General features: G+C 52.4%; 1 protein-coding gene across 1 annotated transcript in view; it reads left to right on the forward strand.

The window, feature by feature from the left end:
• The window catches only part of RBM20 (RNA binding motif protein 20), a 177,798-nt gene extending 159,398 nt beyond the window's left edge, over nucleotides 1-18,400 (forward strand). The window contains 4 exon segments of the mRNA XM_023753341.1: nucleotides 933-1,593; nucleotides 3,112-3,246; nucleotides 10,621-10,742; nucleotides 15,099-18,400. Coding sequence (XP_023609109.1) covers nucleotides 933-1,593; nucleotides 3,112-3,246; nucleotides 10,621-10,742; nucleotides 15,099-15,209 — 1,029 coding nt within the window. The 3' untranslated portion in view covers nucleotides 15,210-18,400.
• Nucleotides 18,401-23,843: the final 5,443 nt, after the last annotated feature.

The following is a 23,843-nucleotide window of genomic DNA, read 5'->3' on the forward strand; positions in this document are numbered from 1 at the left end:
GCTCCTTATGGGGAGATCTTGACCGCGTGCCTGGGCTCTGCCGTACTCTCCAGCAAGTTGGCTGCGCTCATACGAGAAAACATGTGCCCCAAAAAAGACTCGGGCTTCAGAGCCAGGTGCCCAAAATAGGCAGGTCCCTTGAGAGAGGCTGGGACAGGAAGGGGGGCTCTGGGCACTCAATCTGGGGCCATGACCTCAGCAGGCCCAGACCCTGGGATTAACAAGCCATCTCCTGTGCTCGTAAAGATTATTTTACACAATCAAAGTGGAAAAAAACCCACCAAAACCCAGTTAGAGTGCTGGGGATGCCACAGCTCAAAGAAATGTCCCTGGAATGTGGCCAGCTTCGTGCCTTCCCGGTCAGGAGAGGCGGAGGGATGGGTATCGCTGGCCAGGAAGCTAATCTCCTAAATCTGGCTGTTGGGCCCATAGTCTGCTGGAGATACGGGGAACAATTTCAGGAGGGGCCGACTATGAGCCGGGCTGTGGAAGTTGCACCCTTGCTGGGAGAGGGTGCTTGGGGGAATTTTAGGGGGGACTTTGCCGCAGTTACATTTAGTGATGCTTTACATACAAGGAAATCACCCAAACAAGTTGAGCTATTTAGAGTTTACAAATTAATCATCCATCCAAAAACCGTTTATTGAGCACCTATTACGTACCAGTAGTCGAAATGCTTTGTGTCACTTTAAACAGTAGAATAGCGTTAAGGGCTTATTCCAAATCCTGTGCTCGGTTTTGAGCCTCATCCTAGGAATGAATCAGTGATGTGGGACTCGGGTGGTCCCCAGTAAATGCTCCCAGGTAGAGGTAAGAATGCTCAGGATTGCTCTGATTTGAGGGGACCTGGGGTCGAGGCTCGTGCCCTCTGGTGGAAGACCGAGACCTGCTCCTCAGCCACCCTCTGACCTCCGTCCTGCGTTTTTATTCAGGATCAAGACTGGGAGAGTGGAAGCGAAGCAGAGGACGAGAGCTGGTACCCCACAAACATGGAGGAGCTGGTTACAGTGGACGAGGTGGGGGAAGAAGAAGATTTTATCATGGAACCGGACATCCCAGAGCTGGAAGAGATCGTGCCCATTGACCAGAAGGACAAATTGTGCCCAGAAATGTGTTCCTGTGTGACAACCGCCTTACACCTGGACTTGGCCAAGGATTTCACCAAGGAGGGCGTCAAGACCATAGGTAACGGGGCTGCGGAAATCAGCCCCAAGTCTCCCAAAGAAGGGCCGTCTGCCCCCACGAGCTGTCCCAGTGACATGGACGTGGAAATGCCTGGCCTAAATCTGGAGGCTGAGCAGAAGCCAGCTGAATGCGAGACTGGCCTCTCGCTGGAGGGTTCAGATTGCTACGAGAAGCAGGCAAAGGGAGCAGAGAGCTCAGATGTTCGTCTGTCCCCTACACTCCAGCAAATGTCTTCCCCCAAGCCAGCTGAGGAGAGGGCCCGGCAGCCTAGCCCGTGTCTTGACGACAGCAAGGCCACGGGGACTCCCGAGAATGGGGCTTGTGGAGGCAGCCCCCTGGAAGAGAAAGCTGCCCACCCCACCGACACCGACCCTCAAAGCCAGGCTTGCCGAGGAGTGTCGACCCAGGGTAACTACCTCCCTTTTTTCCTGTGTGCGTGGGCAGATGGGGCCACCGCTCACCTAGAGAAGGGAGTGGGCCAGAACGGACATGAGTAAGGTCTCAACCAGCATTTAGGCGGGTGCAGAAAGTGAGCTGCTAAATGCCTGGTTAAACTGTTGGAGCTTTTAGGCAAATGGTGCAGAGGAAATCAGATAGGAGGTCACATGTGTTCTGAGAAGCAAACTCAGATAGGGCGGGCTTCTCTGAATTTATGGGAGCCCAGATGGACGCTGACAACGAAAATTAGCAAAAGTTTTGAATTATCAGCCAAAGTTCCCGGGGGCAGCCAGCCGGTCTCTGTCTACAGGACAGAGGACCACCCAGGCTGCTATTTCTGTGAGGCCTCGGGGAGGGGAACGGGATGGGGGTGGGGGAGACAGTGGGAGGCCCAGGAAGGAGCGGGCAGGGGGAAGAATGAGGGGCTCATGCCCGTCCCCCTTTTTCCCGCCTCAGACCCACTTTTCTCCAGGGTCTGATGGTGAGGCAGGACTCGCCCCGGGACCTTCCGCCGGAGGGGATGCTGTGTCTGTGCCTGGCACTATGACATCATGAAAAACAGAGTTTAAAATAGGCTGAGCCCTGTGCTCTCTGCCAAGTGGAAACTAAGATCCATCCAGGGCTCGGGGGGGCAGGAAGGGGGAGTAGCCGTCCACGGCCTCCCAGGGAAGAGAAAGCCTGCAGCCTTTGAGAGGCTGCAGTGCGGGGGACAGGCTGAAGTGGGGGAGCAGAGACTAAGGGAGAGGCGTCACAGTAAACATCCCCACCCGGTGCCGTGCTGGCACAGCGCTCGGGAGCTGGGCTCGGGCTTTCCTCTGTGTCAGGCTGACCTGAGCTGTTTTCCACCTGCGTGGCTCTGAGTCTCCATGGAAACCCTGTCATGTGCTGCCTTGTTGCTAGAGAAACGCCGGAGCCTGGGCTGTATCCAGAGAAGGCCAAGAATAAAGGAGTGAAACGTTCACCTTGCTCCAATGGAACACCCCCCATACTTTTTTTTCATGGTATAGGTCTCAACATGCACTGGCATGCGTGGCTCTTTAGCTCACCCAGGGTTTGGAGTTCATATTTAATAACATGAGCATAGGGTGAGAGAAAGGCATGGCCTGTCCCAGCAGAGTCGGTGCTCCTGTGGACGTCAGCACAATGTAATTGCCCGTCAGTAATTCTTCCTCCTGCAGAGATGGGGTGATACGGAGTTGGGGGGAATGGGTGCGGATCATCCCCACCCAAGGCATCAGCAGTCCCTCCCCTCCCCCCGGGCCCAATGCCAAGACTGGCCACGTTGTCCTGCGTGGCGTTCTCTTGGCAATGGGAAAAGCTCTTCAGTTATAGTGCTCGGGTTCTAACGAGCAGTCCTGGCCCTGGCCCGGTGTAATGAAGCAGTCCCAGGGGCCAGCCCTGATCCCGCAGCGCGGCCAAGGGCATTTCAGGGGTTTGCGGAGGCATGTTGTGTTTCATCAATTCCTTGCTTTGGCTCATGTTTTGCAGAAAACTCCAGGTACCTGGAAATGAAGTCCCTGGACGTGCGGTCACCGGAATACACGGAAGTGGAGCTGAAACAGCCCCTTTCTTTGCCTTCCTGGGAACCGGAGGATGTGTTCAGTGAACTTAGCATTCCTCTCGGTAGGTCCTTCCTGAGAATCAGCCCCAGGAAGTGAGAGCTCGCCTAAGAGCTTGACACTTGGTCCATGTCTGATGCAATAACCCACATTGGCAAGGTGCTACCTTAAAGCCTCTTGCAATGGCAGGCTCCCGTAGGAGAGCAGAGACGCTGGGGACCGGGCCTTGAATGGCACTCCTCGGGAGCCAGAGCTCGGGGGCTGCTTTCCTGCCAGGAAAGTCTTTCTTCCTGACCCGCAGCCCTTTGCCGGGCAGGGAAGCAGAGGCCCCACGGCCGCGCTGCTTCTGTCTTCCCTGTGGTCCTTGCCCCAGCCCTTCCCGGAACAGGGCTACTACCTCTTCTCTCTTGAGGGTGATTAGCTTCTCTGAGGCCATGATGCTGAATGGGCTGTGTTGGGGGGCAGGCTCTATGTAATTGACTGTGGGGGCACTGAACCGAGAGGGACCTGGGTCCATCCTTCTCCACTTACTGGGTGAGTGCTTATCCTCAGGCACGTCGTGCCCAGAAATGGTTTTTGTTTTGGGGTATTTTTCCCCCAGTCACTTTAAGCCCTTTAGTAATAAGTCAACTAACGAGAGAGAGAGAGAGAGAGAGAGAGAGAGAGAGAGAGAGAGAGATACTTTTCTCAGAGAGTTTTGGAGTGGGAGGTACTGTCAGGGTTCACATGGCCAGGGAAGGCAACCCAGCCAGAGGCAGAATAGAGATCAGGCCTCTGTCCAGGGGAGTAGCTGGTGGCATGAGAGGGGCAGGTCTGCAGGGTCGGGGACACTGAGGGGGGGATGGCTTAGCTCCCAGGCAAAGGAATGGCACCGCCTCACACAGAGCAATGGGTTGGGCGTTCCTGGGCCTTAGTTTCCCCCTCTGTAATGTGGAAATGGACCAGATCGGTGGTTTTTCAATGGCAGAACGAAGTGTTGGAGTGGGGCAGGGAGGGAGGTTAGTAATAGAAGCACCTAGGACACATTTTCGAAAAGGAGAGTTAACTAGAGTTTCAGGGTAGGGAGTGAAGGTCCTTTAAGAAGGACCGTGGGAGCTGCTGACACCACCGCTAAGCCAGCGACGCCCACTTCAGCCAGCATCATCTTTGAGTGTTTGCGTTGACTCTGAAAGGTTGGAAAGCGGTGAGACAAAGGAGTAGCAGCTGCTCAGAGAGGAGCTTGGGAAGGTGCCATCAGGAAGTAGGCGAAGTATGGGCTATGTGATGGCCACTGCCAATGACCACGTGTCTGCTCCATCAGGGAGGTCAGTATGGAGGGTCACCCATTTCGTCATGCTTCTCTTTTTCTTTTCATTTTTTAAAAAAGTTTCTTATTCTTTCTGTTCTCCAAGTGTATCTTTTTCATAAAGTCAGATGGAAAAGAAAATGTCCTTTTTTTTTAAGGGATAAATTTGCTGCATAGCCTCCAGCATGCCTCAGGATAAAAACTAAAAAGAAGACACACTGACCTTAGAATGAACTAAGTTGACTGCACAAGGGGCCTGGGTGTTGTAACTCTGGGAAATAGTGGTGAAGGCCGCCTTTCAGGAAAAAGGTGCTAGACAGTTCATCCATGCATTCTTCATGCATTCCGTCCGTCAGCAGCACCTACTGTGTGCACGGCTCTGTCCTGGGTACTCCAGGGGTCGGGGAGGGACAGAGAAATGTAACACAAGTCTCTTGTCATTCAAGAAGTTGGAATCTAATTGACACACAGAAGCAAAAAATAAGAACAAAATCTGCTACCTTATAATTTGTATCTTTTTATTGTTTTTCGTTATAAAAAGTGTGAAAGATTACTGTAACAAATTTTAAAACTAAGAACCACATAAAGATTGAATGTCGTATCTCTTCCCCCAGCCTCTCCCCAATTCCAGAGGCAGCCACTGTCATATCCTCAAAGAGTTTTCCTCCCACAAAAATAGGATCACACTATATACATAATGTTCAACAATTTGCTTTTTAAATCTAACAGTGAATCTTAGAGGTCTCTTCATATCAGTACATAGAAAATTCCTTCTTTTTAACCACTGCAAATACTCCATCTTAAAAGATGCACTGTAACTTATTGAACCATTGTACCGGTGAATACTTAGGATGTTTTAAATCTTTCCCCCCTATTATTAAAATGCTTTAATAACTTAGCTTTTATCATTTGCCATGCAGGCACCATTCCTGGTGTGTTGCATGTATTATCTCAGTTAGCTCTCTGAAAACTCCTATGAGGCCGGTAATATTTTTATTCCCGTTTCCCAGATCAGAAATATGACATGCAGGGTTACAAAGCTACAGATTGGCCAGGACTGGGGTCAGGATTTCAATCCCCGTAGTTTCACTCTAGGACCAGGCTGCCTGTGTGCTCTGCGACCTCCTAGGCGAGCTGTCACCTTTGTCTGTGTGCCAGTGTTTCTGGAGGGCAGCGTCCTGGCCTGGGGGTTGTGTGGTCATATGTATTTGCAATTTAGATGTGCATAATTGCTACTAAATTGCACTCCAGAAGGATTACACCGGTTTTAACTGATACCTTGAGTGAAAGTTCTCATTCTCCACATCCCAGCCAACATTGGATACTACCAGCTTTTATTTTTTTTTTAAATATATTTTTATTGATTTCAGAGAGGAAGGGAGAGGGAGATAGAAACATCAATGATGAGAGAGAATCATTGATCAGCTGCCTCCTGCACACCCCTTACTGGGGATGGAGCCCGAAACCCGGGCATATGCCCTTGACCGGACGAACCTGGGACCCTTCAGTCCTCAGGCTGTCACTCTATCCACTGAGCCAAACCGGCTAGGGCTACTACTACCTTTTAATTTTCACCAACCTGTTAGGAGGAATGTGGTATCTCCTTCTGATTTTTGAAGCACCTCTAGTGAGGTGTAATTGATGTACAGTGACGTACACACATTTGAAGTGTACCGTCTGATTAGTTTTGTCAAATGTATATGCCTGTGAGATCGTCACCACAATCGGGATAATGAACATATTCATCACCCCTCCCCCTCTCCCCCCCACCCCCAGTTTCCTGATACTCCTCTGAAAACCCTCCCTTTTCATACCTCAATCCCAGGTAACCACTGATGCTAATTTGGTTGCTAACTACTAGTTTGCATTCTAGAATTTTGTATAGAGGGAACATGCGGTATGACTGTTTTGGCCTGGCTTCTTTCACTCAGCGTAATTGTTTTGAGATTCCTCTGAATTGTTGGGCGTGTCCACAGTTGGTTTCTTTTTATTGTGGAGGAGTATTGCACTGTGGATACCACATTTGGTTTATTCATTCATCCGTGGATGGGCATTTGGGTCGTTTCGGTTTGGCGCTGTTAAAAATGGTAGTTTCGTACTTGATTATCGTCTTCGATTCACTTTGAAACCCATGATCTCATTGATCTCTGGGGGCGGGGAGGGGTGTGTGGTACTATTTTCCACATTTGACAGGCGAGGAAACTGAGGCCCAGAGACTTACCTAGGACCACACGGCGAGTTCAGGTCAGAACTGAAGATTTCTAACTTGAGACCACTCTGCCCACCTCTCCCCCCAGTTCAGGCGCCGTGTAGGGAAGGTAATTGCATGCTATGGTTCAGAGCATGGACTGCGGAACCTGACTCCCTGGGTTCAAACCCAGCTAGCGGGGGGCAAAGAGCAGCTTATTTCACCTCTCTGCTTGGCGTTTTTCATTTATAAATCAGGCATCAGGCAAAGTCAGAGGAGCCTACCATGCCAGGTTATTTTGAGGATTAAATGAATGAATACTTGTGAGGTTTTAGTGTCTTCCAGTGGGAGGTACTTAGAAAGGGTTTTTCCTGAAGGAGTTATTGAGACCTACTATGTTTCCTCTCACTGGGGCTGCATAACCCTTCACCCTCCAGGATCGGCCGCTGTTGCAGAGGGACTTCTAGAAAGGTGGGAATGACTTCCTGGCTTTGTCCCTGTGGAGAGCAGAGAGGCAGAATGAGGAGTGCCAAGGTCTGGGCACACCATGAGGAGGAAAGGGAGGTGAAGTCCCCTTGCTCAGTGACTGGGGTAGGCATGGGGGGTGGGGGTGGGTCTGGGTGACCCCAGGCAGTGCGAGCCTGCCCAGGCCTGCTCTTAACCAGAACCAAAGGGCATTGCCTGCAAAAAGAAGCTTCCCCTCCACCCATCCCAGGCTTCGCTGAGATGACGGAGTTGTAATTACCGCCAGGAGCTATTATTAGAAGGCTTAGAAGGCAAATGCAGCTTTAATTATTGCACTTAAAGAGGCTGGAAAGCGGGAGGACCAAGTGGCTCCAGAACCTGTCGGGGCTGTGGCAGTTTTTCTTGATGCTGCCGCTTCCCTGGGCTCTCACATTCCAGAGGCGACCGGAGGCCGTGTTGGCCTCCCAGTGCCTGTGGCAACTCCCAGGTACTGGGGGAGTTACCAGGTATCTGGGGATCCTCTCCGTCAGACTTCCCAGTGCTGTCTCTCCACTGCCTGGTACTTCTGACCGGCCGCTGGGCAGGGCATCGAGGAGAGCTGCTGCCAAACCGTGGAGTCTTGGCTCCCCGGGCTGGCCCGGTGAAAGGATGGAGGGCAGGAAGGCAAATGCGTAGGAGGTTGGCCTCTGTAGAGAAATGTTTAACGTGTGTGGAAACAGGTTTTCTGAGCACCAGGCAAAATGAGAGGTGCTTCCCTATAGCACCATTTGTGGTATGATTACTCCTGTTTTCCCGATGAGGAAACTCATCTCAGGAAGTTGAGTAGCCCGGTTGGTGTGGCTCAGTGGTTGGGCGTCACACTCTGAACCAGGAGGTCATGGTTCGATTCCCAGTCAGGGCTCATGCCCGGGTTGTGGGCTCAGTCCCCAGTAGGGGGTGTGCAGCCTGTCAATGATTCTCTCTCATCATTGATGTTTCTCTCTCTCTCTCTCTCTCTCTCTCTCTCTCTCCTTACCTCTCTGAAATCGATTTAAAATATATTTTAAAAAAAGAAAAGAAAGTTGAACAGTGTAATGTATCTGAGATCACACTGGGTAAGGAAAAGAGCTAGGTCTGTCTGACTCTAACTTTCATTTTCCTCCCACTATGCTGTGGCTTCCAAGCTCTTTGGCAATGGGAGCTTTTGTGGAAGTGAAATCTCGCCCGGGAGACCACAGGCGGTAGCTGTGCTGCTTGGGTTGAAAGGGGCCGGGCTGCCACCTCAGGCCTCTGTGCTGGTTGCTGAGCCAGCCGCACCCCTGCTGGGGACCAGGCAGGGGCTGGAGGCCTCTTGGGAAACCTGGAGCATCCTGGAGGCCTCAGCCAGGGTCTGCAGGGCAAACCCAAGGCTGCTTTCCTGGAGCCAGCCAGTTGGCGACCCTGCAGGGTCCGGGACAGGGCAGAGGGGTTGGGGTGGCCCTGATCACAGGCCTGTGTCTGCTCCCGTGGTCTTGGGCGATGCTTCTCCTTTTCTAGTTGCCTTTATCTTGTCCTGTGTGAGCCTCTGCTCCCTGCAGCAGCAGCCAGGGCCCGCTTGTGAGGTGGAAGGGCCAACTGCCCACTCCCAGGCACAGCAGGGAGAGTGGGCGGAGGGTGAGGAGGGAAGGACTCAGCCTCCCTCTGGGCAGCGAGGCCTGAGTGAGGCGGCCTCCCTTCTGGGGATGGCTGTAGACAGTTGAGGCTGAGGGCAGGGCAGTGTGTGCATGGCAGTTGGAGAGAACTGGGGGAGGAAGGGGCCCAGGCCGGAACCGCAGAGAAGCAATCCGTCCAGGCAGGAGTGGGCAGGCCTCGGCACCCTCCTCCCTCAGGTCTTCCCTCCACACTGAAAAGTGGCTTTTTTTAAAATAGAAAAATAAGTTGTAATTACAAGCTTTTGCTTCCCTATGATGGGGTCTCCTGGGCACTCAGAGGAAAGGAAAGGAAGCCCCAGACTTGGGGTCACATGCAGCGCCTGGTAGAGGCCTGGCCTGGGTCCCCCTCTGCAAGAAGCTACGCTTCCCGGCTTCCCTGGAGTGACCTCCCAGGCTCCCTGTCCCCTCTGCCCCCGCTCCTCACCCTCCACCCCCTCTCCCTGCGGTTAACCAGCCCCCCCATTCCCTCCTCCCAGTGTGGCCAGCTCTCCGCCCACCCCCAGGAGGGTAGTGGGAGCTAACCAGCCGGCTGTGGCTGCAGCAAAGCCCAGTGTCAGCACATGCAGGGGGGGTGGGCCCTGGTCCCGTGCTGGGTCCTGCCTCTCAGCCCTCATGCCCTGCTCTCCAGCTGGCACCGTGCAGTCAGGTGCCTGAGAAACTGAGGCAAGGGAGAGGGTCAGCTGACTCTCCCAGTCACATAGGTGCTCAGGTCTGTGCCCTCTCATCTTCCCACTCTGCTGGCAGTGTCTTCGAGAGGGAAACTGCGCCCCTAAAACACCATGGTGGAGGCTAGAGCCTCCACAGTCCTTCAAAGGTGAATTTCCTGGGCTACGACACTCACTTGTCTGGCTGTCGGGCCACTGTTTTCTTTCCTTAGAATCCAAAGGCCTCCCAGAATCCTGGGACTTAAAAATGACACATGAAATACTGTGAATTGATGGTTCAGATGTAAAGACTGGAGAAAGGGGGGCAATGTTTATGATATACTAGCAGTGGTCGACAAACTGCGGCTTAGCAAACCGCGGCTCTCGAGCCACATGCAGCTCTTTGGCCCCTTGAGTGTGGCTCTTCCACAAAATACCGACTTCTGCACATGGGCCACGAAGTTTCAATCGCACTGTACGTGCGCGCCCACACGTGGTATTTTGTGGAAGAGCCACACTCAAGGGGCCAAAGAGCCGCATGTGGCTCACGAGCCCCGGTTTGTCAACCACGGCACTAGGGCATGAAAAAGGGAGGAGACACATTGCACTTAGGGTGTAATTAAAACTGCCCCCTCCCTCCCGAAGAAGGCTCTACCTGTAGACAGTGTGGAAGAAAATGTTTTGATTGGAAAGATTGGGTGAGGTTTCCTCACTTCTGTTTATTTAAAAAGTTTTCTCTGGTGAACATCATTCTAAAATAAACCAGCGAATATGCGAGCATTCTTCCAGAGTCCTGGCCACAACCGCTGCAGAGGGGGTAGATGACAGAGGAATGACATCCAACTAGTGAAATGAATGACACCTCCTCCCTCCTCCTTTCCCCAGAAACAGGCTGGGACCAGGAGAGCCTGGACCTAGTTCCCAGAGGCCGCTGCAGAGCGTATTCTTGCTCAGCACGGCCACCCCTTCCACTCACAGCCACCTGTGAATGAAGTGGGTGTTACCCTCTTCCTGCCTGTTTTCAAATGAGGAAACGGAGGCTTGGAGAACCTAGGTCACCCCCCAAAGTCGACAGCAAATGAGGGGCGGAGCTCATTGCCCCATTTCCACCCGAAGGCTGCAGGACCTCAGGGGCCTCCCATCGCCTTCCTAATTGCCTACCCACATATCCCCCATCCTTCTGCAGGGGTGGAGTTCGTGGTACCCAGGACCGGGTTTTACTGCAAGCTGTGTGGGCTGTTCTACACCAGCGAGGAGATGGCGAAGATAAGCCACTGTCGCAGTGCTGTCCATTACAGGAACTTACAGGTAACCACGGGCCGTCCTGGCCTGGCACTGGGGGGCTCTCGAGTCTCTGTTTCTGAGTTTCTCTCTCCTTTCACCACATGGAGACCTGGCTCCACCAGGCTGCTGCACGCGGTGGCTGCCTCTCTCTGAGAGCATCAGTCTCCACGGTGGCACTAAACACATTCTGTCGGGCCAGGTTTTTGTACCTGCCTCTCCCTCTATCCTGAGTGACTTGAGCTCGTGTTCACCTGGCCCATGGTTGGGTTGACCCCTTTCACAAGGCCTGGGTGTTCCCGACGCAGAGATTTCTCTGTGTTACTGTTCCCCTGTGCGGTGCCCCTCTTTGCTAGACTAAAAGCCACGACTGTCCTCTGTTTTAAATGTTCATACGTTGCAACTATTTGTCACAGCAACAACAAAAAACACACAAAAAAATGCAGACAGAAACCCTGCCCTCATGGATTTTCCAATCTAGTGTAGGAAATAAGCAATAAATAAAATAAGTTTTATAGTATATTAACCGGTGATGTATAAAAAATACTCCATGTACCATATTTCATCCAATCTAAGGTGCCATCAGTTGTAAGACACGCTATTTTTTGATACCAAGAAAAAAATGTTGAAAATTAAACAGTGAGACTCCATCAACTGTAAAATGCACCTCAATTTCAGAGATGTTATTGTGGGGGAAAAACATCCTAAAAATCAATGAAATATTGTAATATGCTCTGTAATATACACCTAACTAATATGTAACATATTAGAAAGTGGTTTTTATAATTAACTTCTGGTATAAGCTGGGCTTAGTAACTTAATTGAAAGCATGGCATATCAGAAAGCATGGGGTATCTTTGGTTTTACTATATCTTTTGCTATAGGAATCAGACTGATTCTTGATATTCAAGGTCGTAACTCAGGAGGACCCTCAGGGTGGTAGCGTGCCCTAATTCCAGAGCAGGCATTACTGTCACAGTTAAATTGGTAGAGTGGCCGAGATGTGAACTGAATCACTTGGACGCTGTTTCAGAAGCATATACATTAGCTCAGATGCTCAGTAGAATTGGGGGTGCACCCAGGAATATGTAATTTGAGAAAGTTCTCCAAATGATTAGAAGTGTACCCCTAGTTAAGAAACTCAGATGTGGGCCAATTCTCTTGTTTTATATTTGAGGCCCAGAGAAGCTATGGGATGTGTTCGACACCACACAGATGGTGAGCTGCCAGGCCTGGAAACAGATCACCTGATTCTTAATCACTTTCCTCTTTTTACTCTATGAAGCTGGTCCTGCAAACTGAGACCCATAATGGCCTGGGCCACCATCTGCAAGGGACTGTCATTGGCTGTGCCCAAACTCGGGGCATTTAAGCCTCCTGATTTCTCTCCAGAGAGCAGCTGCTCTGTGGCCAAGGAAGCCATGGGGTGTGAGGCCCAGGTCCCGGCCCCTCCTGGGGGAGGGCAGTGAGGGCCTGACTTGGCCAGACTAAGAGCTCACACTGGGTTCACAGTTCACACAGAGTCACTGAGGGCAGCCATCCACCCTGAAGACATCACCATCCCCCACCCCAACAAGATGAAACCTATAGAATGGCATCGCTGGGCGGGGTCTTGGAGATTACCTGGTCCTGATTTTCCCAAACCTGGGTCCTCATACTAGCTGGCATCTTCTATAAATGCAGCTTCCTGTACCCACCTTATACCTCCTTATTCATTCTCTCTAGAGCTGGACATGAGAATCTGAATTTTAAAAAACTTTCCAGTGGGTTCTAATACCCCAATGTAAAAACTTCGATATCATCCAACATTATGAGCTAGACCCCATAGCTCAAGGTCACCCAGGAACTTAGAAAGTGTGCCAGGGCCTCTAATTCTAAATTCTGTGTTTCTCCAGGGTAGTGGACTACACTGTGTTCTGGGCCTTAAGGCCAGACACCCCCTTCCCTCCCGGGCAGACTCACCTCCCACAGCAGGGCAGAGCCATTCCTATGGTCCCTGGCGTGTCCAGTCCAGACAGTGGCTAACCCCTTACACCTGCCAACCACAGTTCAGGTTTCCCAGTGCACCTGTCAGGGAGCTGGGAGTCTCCACCACAGGCTTCCCAGATAGGGTTTCTGTCAGTGACCTTGACACTGTCTCTGTCCACATAGCCTGCCCACCCCACCCTGCCCCAAGTTATACGTGTGAAGAGTGAAGAACTCAGACCCACGGAGCAGGTGCTGGCTGACACCTAAGTCAGGCAGCTTGTAAGAGTAGCCTGCACCACCCCCCCACCCCCGGAAGGCCTTGAGGTGGGGATCGGATATTACTCTTCGAGGTAGGGAGCAGGTGGAAGGAGTTCTGTCTGTGTAACCCCTGCCGTGCCTCACTGCTGGTCCGGCCCTGAGAGAACCCACCCGGGGAGATCCAGAACAACAGGTGGAGTCAGTACCAGATGGGAAAACGCGACACCTGCTTGGCTCCAGGCCAGCGAGGCATGTGCCCGTCCATGGCACACTCACCCGCGTGCCTCTCTGTGCTCCCCTTCCCCTTCCCTGGCTGAGGCGGAGGAGCATCCCGGCCCTCCACCTAAGCCTGGCCTGCAGGGATGCACAGTCTGCCCCGCTCCCATCTGACTCACCCACCTCTCAAAGCCACCCATAGAGAGGCCAGGCCGACCCAGGCATCCTGTGCCCATCATCTCTCTGCCCCTCAGCCACCCTGGGAGGAGGAAGACACGGTTTCCCCCATTTAACAGATTGGAGTCTGAGGCTGTGCGAAGATGGGCGACTCTCTTGAGCCAGATGACTGGTGCCACTCGTGCTAAAGAGCAGCATCTCTGAGTGTTTACTCGGTGCCGGCGCTGTGCTAAGTGCTTTATGGTCCCTCTCCTGCACGTCACAGCAACCTTATGTGGCCGTTCCATTATGACCCACACTTTTTTTTATTATCAGTAGCCGTTTATTGATCAAAGGTTTGATATAAAGTTATTTCAGATCTTCAGAATTTGCCCAAATGGCATCACAAGCATTTACAAATTTTTCCTTTTCCCTTAAAAAAAAAAGGGTGGGGGCAGGTTGGAAGTACTAGCAGTAGTGACATTTGAGAATAAATTAACAAAAAAAAATTTAGTCTTATCATTTATTGGGGACAAACACTGAGTTTTACTTACATTTCATGGGGAGAAAAAAATTCCAGCGCAAACAATGAATCAAAGCAGTACTTAACTTGCAATTTTAGAGATAAACATAGATCGGTCATTCTCTCCACCCTACGTGGAGATGTAATCTACAGTATAACGCACTCGGGAAAACCCGTCTGCAGTGTTATATGTGCTACACGGAGGTCATATCCTGTAGTGTAGTGAGAGCTATGTGTCCTCAAGAGCCATATGTATATACACACAATTTTAATAACCTTTAAAACAAAGATCAAAGTTCATTTAATCCTGTTGCATTAGAAATGAAATAGCAAAGGAGCCAAATGATCGTTGAAAGTTTAAACTTCCTAAATTGTCCAATTTATATGACCCACACTTGACAGAGGTCAGAGATGTTGAATGACTGGCCTGTTGAGATGTAGGATTTGAACCCAGGTCACCTGACAGCGGAGCCCACACACTTGACCATGTGCTGGGCCTACCCCTGCCAGCTCCCAATCCGGGGCTGTTTGCAGGGCCCCTGGCTACCCAGCACGCAGAGGGCCCAGCTGAGGCCCTGACGTTTTCTATTCTGTCTCCCTGTGATGAACCCAGAGCCCCCGGAGCGGCCCAGCGTGTGGCTGGGGGCCAGTCCCAGCAGTGAGAGTCCTGGCTCTGTGAGGCAGCCCAACTATAGGACAGAGAGTCTGTGGAAGAACCTCCAGGCCACTCCACCTGCCCGCCTGCCTGGCAGGAAACAGGCTGTTGGCGTCTCGAATGTCAGGCGGCGGTTTTGTCTGCCCCCATCTCTAGAGGACAGCATTTCTCTCCCCGGCCCTTCCAGCTTCCCCCTCCTCCCTCTTCCCTCACACGTGGATGTGCTGCCTGGATGCTGGGCTGCTGGTAAACAAGGAAAGTTGTCCTGAGGATTAACCGAGTGTAGATAAGAGAAGCAGTGAGAACAGAGCTTGCACGGGATAAGGGCTGTGGAAGTGTCTGCCACTGTGAGGAGCTGCACTTTCTACGTTTGCTACGGGAGACACGCGTCCCTTGTACCCTGACCTAAAGGGGGAGAAAGCAGATGGCTTATCCTGGGTGCTGTGGCCCCAGCAGGATCTGGGGAGGCCGATGAGGGGTCTCACTCACTAGATGGGGTGACAGGAGAGGGAGGCCAAGCACACACTGTCCACTCCTGTCCTGTCCTGTCCTGCTAAGTCTCCACTGACCCTCTTCCTTCCTCCTGTGTCCCTCTCTCCCACCACAGAAATACTTGTCCCAGCTGGCCGAGGAGGGCCTGAAGGAGCCGGAGGGGGCCGGCAGCCCGCGGCCCGAGGACAGCGGAATCGTGCCCCAGTTTGAAAAGAAAAAGCTCTGACACCCTGGGCCTGTTGGAAGCTGGGAGGGAGGGCCCGCCCAGGTGGGGCCTTCCTGCCCGCCAGGACGGGGACTCACGCCAGAGAGGAAAGGACACCAGGCTGGCCACGGGGCCTAGTTCATTCTCAGAGACTCAGGAAAATGCTCTGGAGTGTTTCCCAGAGGCCTCACCCTGTGTGTCCAGCCCCCCATCCCCACCCCCCAGGGTCGCCCACTCTCTCCCTGTCACTCTCGTTGCCTTCAGACAGTCTTTTCATTTGCTTCTCTTCTTCCCTCTCCCTCCCTCTCTCCCTCCTCCGTGCCAATGGTTGTTTTCTTTTCATAAAAGCCAACTTCTCAGGGATTTTCACAGTGTCCAACTTCTTGGTGGGCTAGGCCAGGCCAGGCCAGGCTGAGTCATCCAAGGAAAAGATTTCACGGAAACTCCTGGGTCAAGAACCGCTTCGGTGAACCTGGGCCGTGTCTCTGCCTGGCTCGCTGCGCGGGCATCTGGGTGGGGTCTCCCGTCCCGAGAGGGGCCCCTTCGACAGTCCGTTGGCAGAAGCTGGGAGCTCCTCCAGCTGGACCACCTGTTGGAAAAGGCCCTGATTTTATGAATAACTCCTTCACCCTCTCAGTTATTCTAGATGTCTACCAGGCTCATGCCTTACAGTAAAATTAAGTGAATTTTACAGGGGGAGGAAATGAGCCCTTCGAATTGGAAGCTCCGATCATTTCCCCGAAACGTAGTCCCCTCCACTTGATTTCAGGAGGTGCCAGGGTTCGGTCTGTCCTGGACAGAGAGTTTGGTATAGATTCGCTCTAATTAAAGGTGAACACAGAAGCACCCTCTCCCTCCCACTGAAACAGCGGTTGGTAAGGGCTTAGGCTGAATGGCGGCCTCCCTGCCATGGGTGTCACCAAAACAAGGAAATGGCATCTGTCCGTGGCTCACCCTTGGCGCCTGCACTCTGGGCTCCAGCAGCCTCACTGCGGGATGGTTTTAAATGGTGTCTTGGAGGTGGGGGGTAGGGGGTGGAGGGCAGAGAAGTGAGGGAAAGGAGGCTGCAGGACTGAAGAGCATTTGAGGGTTGCTGGTGTTTGTAGGTAGGCCCTTTCCGATTTGGCAGAAGGTCAAGGGCGTCTCAGAGTTGACCCCCCGGGGCAGACTTTGATGTCAAATGCTGTGAAGAACAGAGCCCTTGCTCCCAACAGGCTGTCTGACACTGGAGGCCAGTGCCTTAGGCCCCAGCAACAGGCTGTCTGACACTGGAGGCCAGTGCCTTAGGCCCCAGCAACAGGCTGTCTGACACTGGAGGCCAGTGCCTTAGGCCCCAGGTGGACTGCAGGTCTCTAGTCGGATGTCCCATTGGAAGGCTTTGGGACAATGGTGTTGGGGGAAATGAGGCTCGGCTGCCACCCTAGAGAAGACCTGGAGAAGTTCAGAGAGCCTGGTGCTACTCCCACAACGGAGATACTCGCCTGGAGGCGGCCTCCCTGGCTCTGCCCCTGGAAGACAGTCCCAGTTGTTTCTATTCCTGACCGCCAGCAGGTAGACTAGGAAGAGATTGATTCTGGGTGGGATTTTTTGTTATTTTTGTTTCTGCATTCTTCTTTTCAAGGTAGATAACTATACCGCATATTCTGTCCTCCACACTAAATGGCAGAGGGGTAGAAAGATTATCTGAGTTCGACACCAACTTTTTGTCAGTAAGGAAACTGAGGCACAGGCAGGAAAGAAATGTAGAACACAAAACGATCACGTGTGAACCCTGGGGTCAGAGGAAACAGATGGGCTCGGACAGGTGTGGTGAGAAGAGGCTGCGGGAAGCAGGAAACCTGAACTTGGCACCTGGCCACCCAGGGCCTCAGAAAGGTCGGGGTTTCAGAGCAGGGTTGGAAGATGGTGACTCAACCCAGAACTGGTCCCCTGGCTGCCTCCACAGGCTCTTTTTTCTCACCTGGCATTCTGGAAGCCAGCCTCCTCCATTTCCCGGAAAACCTTGGGCCCTGTGTGTCTGTCTTCCCACTGGAGCAGCAGTTCTCAACCTGTGGGTCGCGACCCCTTTGGCGGTCGAACGACCCTTTCACAGGGGTCGCCTAAGACCATCCTGCATATCAGATATTTACATGACGATTCATAACAGTAGCAACATTACAGTTATGAAGTAGCAACGAAAATAATTTTATGGTTGGGTCACAACATGAGGAACTGTATTTAAAGGGCCAGAAGGTTGAGAACCACTGCACTGGAGGGACATCCAGGGCCAGCTCTCTGGCCTCCTGGCCAAACCTTGCTGCTGGGAAAAGCCTCGGCCTCATGAGAGGCTAGGACTGTGCATTTTCAAAGAGGCTGGCAGTCTTCTCCCTGCAAAGGGGAAGCTGACCCCACCAGCTCATCCCCACTCCCCCCAGCAGCGTTTCCATGGAAACCTGGATGGCTGTTCAAGCAGCCTTGTTCCTGAGTAAAGTAATGGCTCCCTTGCTGACAGACTGACCTTCTCCATATGGCAAAACTGGAGAGAGCTCTTGGGAGGGAGGGAGGAGAGGTGCGCTCTGCATTCAATCAGAACCTTCAGTTACCAAATCATTTAAGAATCTGTATTTGTGTGTGTGTGTATATATATATAAATATATATATATATATTTATTTTTATTTATTTTTATACAATTCCATTGGCATGGTCCTTCACCACTCTCTAATTTTCTCCTTTTATTCCTACGTGTGTCATACACACTGCAGTATTAAAGGCAACCAGGAAAATATTGATTTATTTTTTAAAGCTTTTCTTCAGTGTTTGTCAACCATTTCAAAGATTGTTCAAGAGCAGCCGCTACCTTGAGCAACAATCATTTGTTCCCTGGGTTGATATCACCAAAGGCCTGGGTCATTTTATTTTCATGGTAAACACCTGAAATAAAGTACATCCAGACAGTATTCCCAAAGAGTTTGGTAAATTGGATGTCGGTGGGAGTGTCAGGGTTTCCCTTTCTTGGAAAGTCCGAGGCTGTGACCTGTTAGTTTCTACTTGAACTGGACCAGCGTCTGTTTTTTTGAGCTTACGAGAAAAAGAAGAAACACTAGTTAACTGAAGTTTGAACTTGTAAAGTATTGGAATTCGTTGAGTGTCCCATAAATTGTCGGCATTTTTCCTGATCTGTATAACTGACCGCAAGTGCTTGTTTTTATGAAAGAAAAAAATGATTTTTAATAAAGAGAATTTGAAAGCTTGGGAGTAGCTGTCCGTCACCCAGGGATCCCTTGACATTTAGCTGGGGAAGCTCATTGACACAGAGGCTGGGGCCTGGCCCCTCTCTGATCTGGAATGTTTCTAAAGACTTGAAAAGAGGAGACACAAGAGCTTCCACCTGGGACTTTGGGGGGACTCGGAGATTCTCAGGGGTGAACCTCGGGAAGGACTGAGTTTGGGAAAATGAGGAGCTAGGGCCCCTTTTGGAGGATCAGGTAGAAAAATCTCTTGGCCTCTTATAAACCCCTATTCTGCTACCTACTGCTCCCCAGTCTTCTGGTGGTTGAACCCTGTTGCACTGCACCAGACTCAGGCCATTTCTGGCAATTTCATCCCCTGGTGGGTGGGGCCTCACCCGGCACTGTTGAGCCCTGTGACTTCCTAAGTCCCACCTCCTTGGGCATGAAGGGATAATGGTAGTGATCCCCTCCCGGTTCTTTCAGGGTTAAGTTAATCATACTGAAAGCATTGCTGCACAGCACGAAATCTAGTTTGCTTTTGGAATCTGTGCTCTGAACAATATCTCAGTGGTTCTTGAAGTTCTTTCTCCACCCAGTGCTGGTCTCCGGGCCTCAGTGGGCCAGCCCTTTGAATAGCCTGGAACCTTCGCCGGGCCCTCCCCTCCTCTTGGCAGTGATCCTGAGTCCCTGGGGAAGGGACTGGGCAGTCTGGCCCCAGAGGGCAAAGTGAGTAGGGCCACTGTAGTTGGTGGGAGCAGACTTAGATCTGAGGAAAGTGCCTGTTCAGCCGGCCCCACCCCCAGCCTATGTTACCTTCCTCGAGTGGAGCACAGGCCTCCAGTTCCCAGCCAGGAGGGGTGGAGAAACCTTCCCAGCAACTGCCGGCTGCTCCCCAAAGTGCTGAATGGGCCTAGAGCGCGTCCTGCTCCCCTACATTCAGGAGCCAGGATGCCCGGGGGTGCCTCTGGTGCCTGATCCCAGCATGTCGCTCCACGTGGCACAACTCCAGGGGGCACCATGCCCGTGGTATTCTGTAAGATAGCACCCCCTGGAGCTGTGCAATGGAGATAGTCTGCTGTGGAGCCTGCAAGCTGCACCTTTTCCCATGCCTGGTGTTCCCATTTGCTCACCAAAGTTCCTGTGGCCCTAGAATCTGGTTCTGATCCAGTCATCTTGGCTTGCCATTCAGAGCCACTCTCTGTGCTCACTTCTCTCGCCAGGAATCAGCACTGGACTGCCCCTGGCCTGAGGGTCGAGGCCTAGGCACTGGTGTTTGGCTCCTTACAGTTCCCCACGAGGCCAGGCCACTTGGATACTGAGCTTGGCCCCTGTCTGGCCTGAGACCTCTGTGCCCCTCTGAACGTCAGTGGCAACTATCGGCTGTCCACCTAGGCAGTGATGGGACATCTGGGCCCCGCCCCCCACCATTCTCCTTTCTCACCATGGTGGCCCTACAAAGGAGCCTGTCCCAGCGTGTCAAAGCAGGATGGCCCCAGAGACCCCCAAATCCTGGCCCTTTCATTTGCAGGTGAGAAAACTGAGGCCCAGAGAGGGGCCCAGAGAGGGAAAGTGACTTGCCCAAGGCAACACAGCTTATTAGTATAAGGCACTCCTGCTGGAGACATGGGATTTAAGTTCTTTCCGTTGCTTTGTTTCAGGAGTTTTCCAGGTCTGGTCCTAGCTGGACTTTGGCACTCAGCGAGGACTCAAGACAAAATAGTCTGTTTTTGTGCTTTGTGTGTATCAGAATCACCTGGGGAGCTTGTTAGAAAGAGATTCCTGGAGCCCTCCACGGAGTTTCTGTCCTGCTACCTGTGGTCGGCAAACTGCGGCTCTCGAGCCACATGTGGCTCTTTGGCCCCTTGAGTGTGGCTCTTCCTAAGCCTTAGGAGTACCCTAATTAAGTTAATAACAATGTACCTACCTATATAGTTTAAGTTTAAAAAATTTGGCTCTCAAAAGAAATTTCAATCGTTGTACTGTTGATATTTGGCTCTGTTGACTAATGAGTTTGCCGACCACTGGGCTAGGCCATGGGCAAGGCATTTACATTCTAGGAAACTTCATGCAGGTGGAGTCCGCTGCTCACACTTTGAAAAACACTGCCCTGGATGGAAGACTTCCCAACAGCCCCTGGAATATTTATTTTACCGGAGGAAGGGCAGGAGAGATGTGAATGGAGACCATTTAAGGTAGGAGACACTCCAGCATGGAAAAGTCTAAAGACGGGAGACAGAGAGGAGGCATCTAAGTCTGGCAGATGGAGCTGGTGGGAGCTGGTGGTGTTAGGGGGTGGTCATCAGACTGGGTTTGGGGCACGTGTCAGATTTTTTTTAGTTGGCTTCCTGGTTGGGCAAAAGTCAGTTTTCCGATGGTCTCTTTATCCTGGTTCATGGCTGAAAACACTGTGTTCATTAAGACTCTGTGAGATCTGCTGAGAGTTCTGCCCTCAGGGCAGAGAGCTGGGCACAGCCAGCAGGCCTTTGGGGAGACTGGAGTCACCGGGAACAGGGGCATCCCCCAGGGCCGTGTCACTGCCAGCAAGGAGCCCTGGAGTTCACACACATTGTCCCCCGCCCTCCATGAGCCAGCTCTGATGCCAGTATCAGCCCTGCAGATTCCTGAGCGTGTCCGCCACACTCGGTGTTACACTGTGGGGACATTGTCTCTTGGTCTGCACGGTGCTGACAGACAGGTATTGTTATTCTCTCACTTCATAGACGGGGAAAAGGAGGCTCAGAGACCCAGAGTGGCTTGCCCAGGGTCAGACAGCCAGTAAGCAGCAGAGTCAGGATTCAAACCCAGGTTTGCATGACTCTGTGCTTTTAACCGCTATTCTCCACTGCCTGGCTCAGGGGTGGGGTCTTGGGCCTGCATCTCCCTGAAGCCTCCAGACCCTGGGTCCTCCAGGAACAGTGGTCTCAGGAAATTCAGGTGCTTGTGAGTGACCTGAATTGTTAAATTCCTGAAATGGATTTCGTCAACCCCTCCCCTCCTTTCAAAGTAGTTAAAGAAGGTCCCCCACCCACCACACTGCCCAGAAAACAGGCAGGAAGGCAGAAGCAGTTTGTCCCTCCTCCTCACGGAAGAGAGTGGGCCAGGGGAGCTGGATCTAGGAGGTGAGAGAGGGAGGGACTCTGGGGTGGGGGCTGCTCCACCTCCTCCTGCATCAGAGAGGGAAGGAAAGCACCCTGTTCTCTGTTCTCGGGTAATTCGGGGTATAAAGGTGTGACCGAAAGGGGACTTCCCAGGGCCGCAGAATGCGGGCCAGACTTTGCACTTTAACCGCTCTTTCCTGATGAAATTTCATTGCTTATTTACCTGCCACCGCTTCCCAACAAGGAGTGGAGATGATAGACCACGCAGCCACGTGTGACCAGATTAAGCCAACTGAAAAATTCTAAGTGAGGGTTGAGGAGAGTTTAAGGGTGGCAAGTGTGCAAGCTGGGAGGGTCGGTGGAATCGTGGTGAATGAGCATGAGATGTGACTGGGAGCCTCCTGGGAGCCAGAGCAAAACGGGGACGCATGCTCCATTACTGGGCTCTCCTGGTTAGAATAGCACAAGCCTTTCAGTTCATCTGGGGAAACTGTTCTACTGGACTCTGTATTCTAGAAGAACTCTCTGTGCTGTGGGCAGAGGCCCCGAGAGGCTTGGAGAAAATCCTTAGGTATCTGGCAGGCAAACGTTGGAGAAGAGCACAGTGGATGCCCCTCTGGAGGAGACATTAGGCTGGTTCCTGTTCTGTGCAACGTGGTTCCTAATGTCAGGTGACACCCCCAGGTGTCCAATGGCCTGACCTTTGCTCACACCTGTTTAGCCCACATGACCAGTGTGCTGGCTTGAGTGTGTGTGTGTGTGTGTGTGTGTTCTTCCTCAAACTGTTTTCAAATGCCTCCTGCTACTTGGCTGAGCTACTTGGCTGAGCTTCTGAGGGCCATGTCCATTGACAAGGAAGAGGCCATTGCCAACCCTGCCACCTGACTGCCCAGCACACCCTCCTGACAGTGTGGTGCTCTGAGTGGGTCCCCTATCTCTCTGGTTCTGGGAAAAACCTGTTCCCCCATGGGCTGACTACAGCCAACCAGGAAGAACCCCGCCTGACTGGGAACTACCTCAAACCTGTCTGGTAAGGACTGGCCCTGGGGATGAGGGGTGCAGAGGGCACCCCCTGCCCATTTGCCCAGGAGATCTCTCACCCTCACTGTCTGCAAGGCCAGGAGGGAGAGAACTTTCTGGCTCAGAGCCAGGTCCCTGTGCTGGGAACCAGGACCTTTGAGTCCCTGTGTCAAATCCACAATGAACTTGCTCAGGCTTGGGCAAGTGTCTGCCTCCCACACGTTTGATGTGAGCCTTGTGTTTGCCTGAGGTTGCAGCAAGGGGTAGTGGTCACTTCTGTCCCCACACTTGTCACAGCTCCAGGGCTACCTGCCACAGGCCTGCTGGGAGCCATGATCCTGTCACCGCCCTCGCAGTGCAGTCTCCCGTCTGCAGAAGACAAGTCCCGCTCCGTGGGGCAGGCTTACTCAGGTGCCATCCTGGTCTCTAACCCTGCCCCTCATATGCCTTCGCTGGGCATCAGCCATGCCTGCTTAATGCCTACCTCATCTCCACCCACCTTCTCACCCCCATAGCCTCCTTCACGGTTTGGCCGTGCTCAATGCCTCATAGGTCCCCAAACAGGCTCCTTTTCAGCTCCCTGATTTTGTATGTGGTCTTCCCACTGCCTGGAATGCCCTTCCCTTTTCCTTTTGGAAACTATGACTTTCTTTTAGATTCTAGGTGAGTGTTACCTTCTTTATGAAGCTTTCCTTGACCCTCTTTGACCTCCCGCAGTGTTACTGCTCCAGTACTGTGTCCCAAGGCACAGCCCCCACCCCATATACTAGTACATACACAGAGATTGCCTTGTTCTTATCAGGCTGCCTTGTGATCTGTTTGTAGGGTTATTTCTGCATTAGCCACTGAGTCTGCTCCCCTGTGCCTGCCACAGAACAGCTATCAGTGATTGTTAGTGCAAGTGCTGAACAACGTCTCTGCCCGACCCTGGGACTGGCTGGAACAACAGAGGCCTGAGGCCCAGGTCTCTGCCCAGCCACCAACTGGCTGGAGAAGCAGGGTGTGTCCATGGAACAGTGCCAGGGAGCACCTGCCCTCCACCCCCCACCCTTAACCCTGTTTATTCCCCCCTCCAACCCCCACCCAGGTTCCCACCCACCCAGCACTGGGAGGTGGCTCTGATAGCTGGTGACACAAACCCTGCTTGTGTTGCCCAAAGCTCGGCCTTTTAACAGTCAGATTCTCCTATAGCCACAGAGCCGGGCCTCCTATGCCAGCCTCATTGCTCTGTGCCTAAACCAGGGGTGGGCAAACTTTTTGACTCGAGGGCCACAATGGGTTCTTAAACTGGACCGGAGGGCCGGAACAAAAGAATGGATGGTTTGTG

The sequence above is a fragment of the Myotis lucifugus genome, unplaced genomic scaffold, assembly GCF_000147115.1.
Source record: "Myotis lucifugus unplaced genomic scaffold, Myoluc2.0 scaffold_44, whole genome shotgun sequence".
Taxonomy (NCBI): Eukaryota; Metazoa; Chordata; class Mammalia; order Chiroptera; family Vespertilionidae; genus Myotis; species Myotis lucifugus.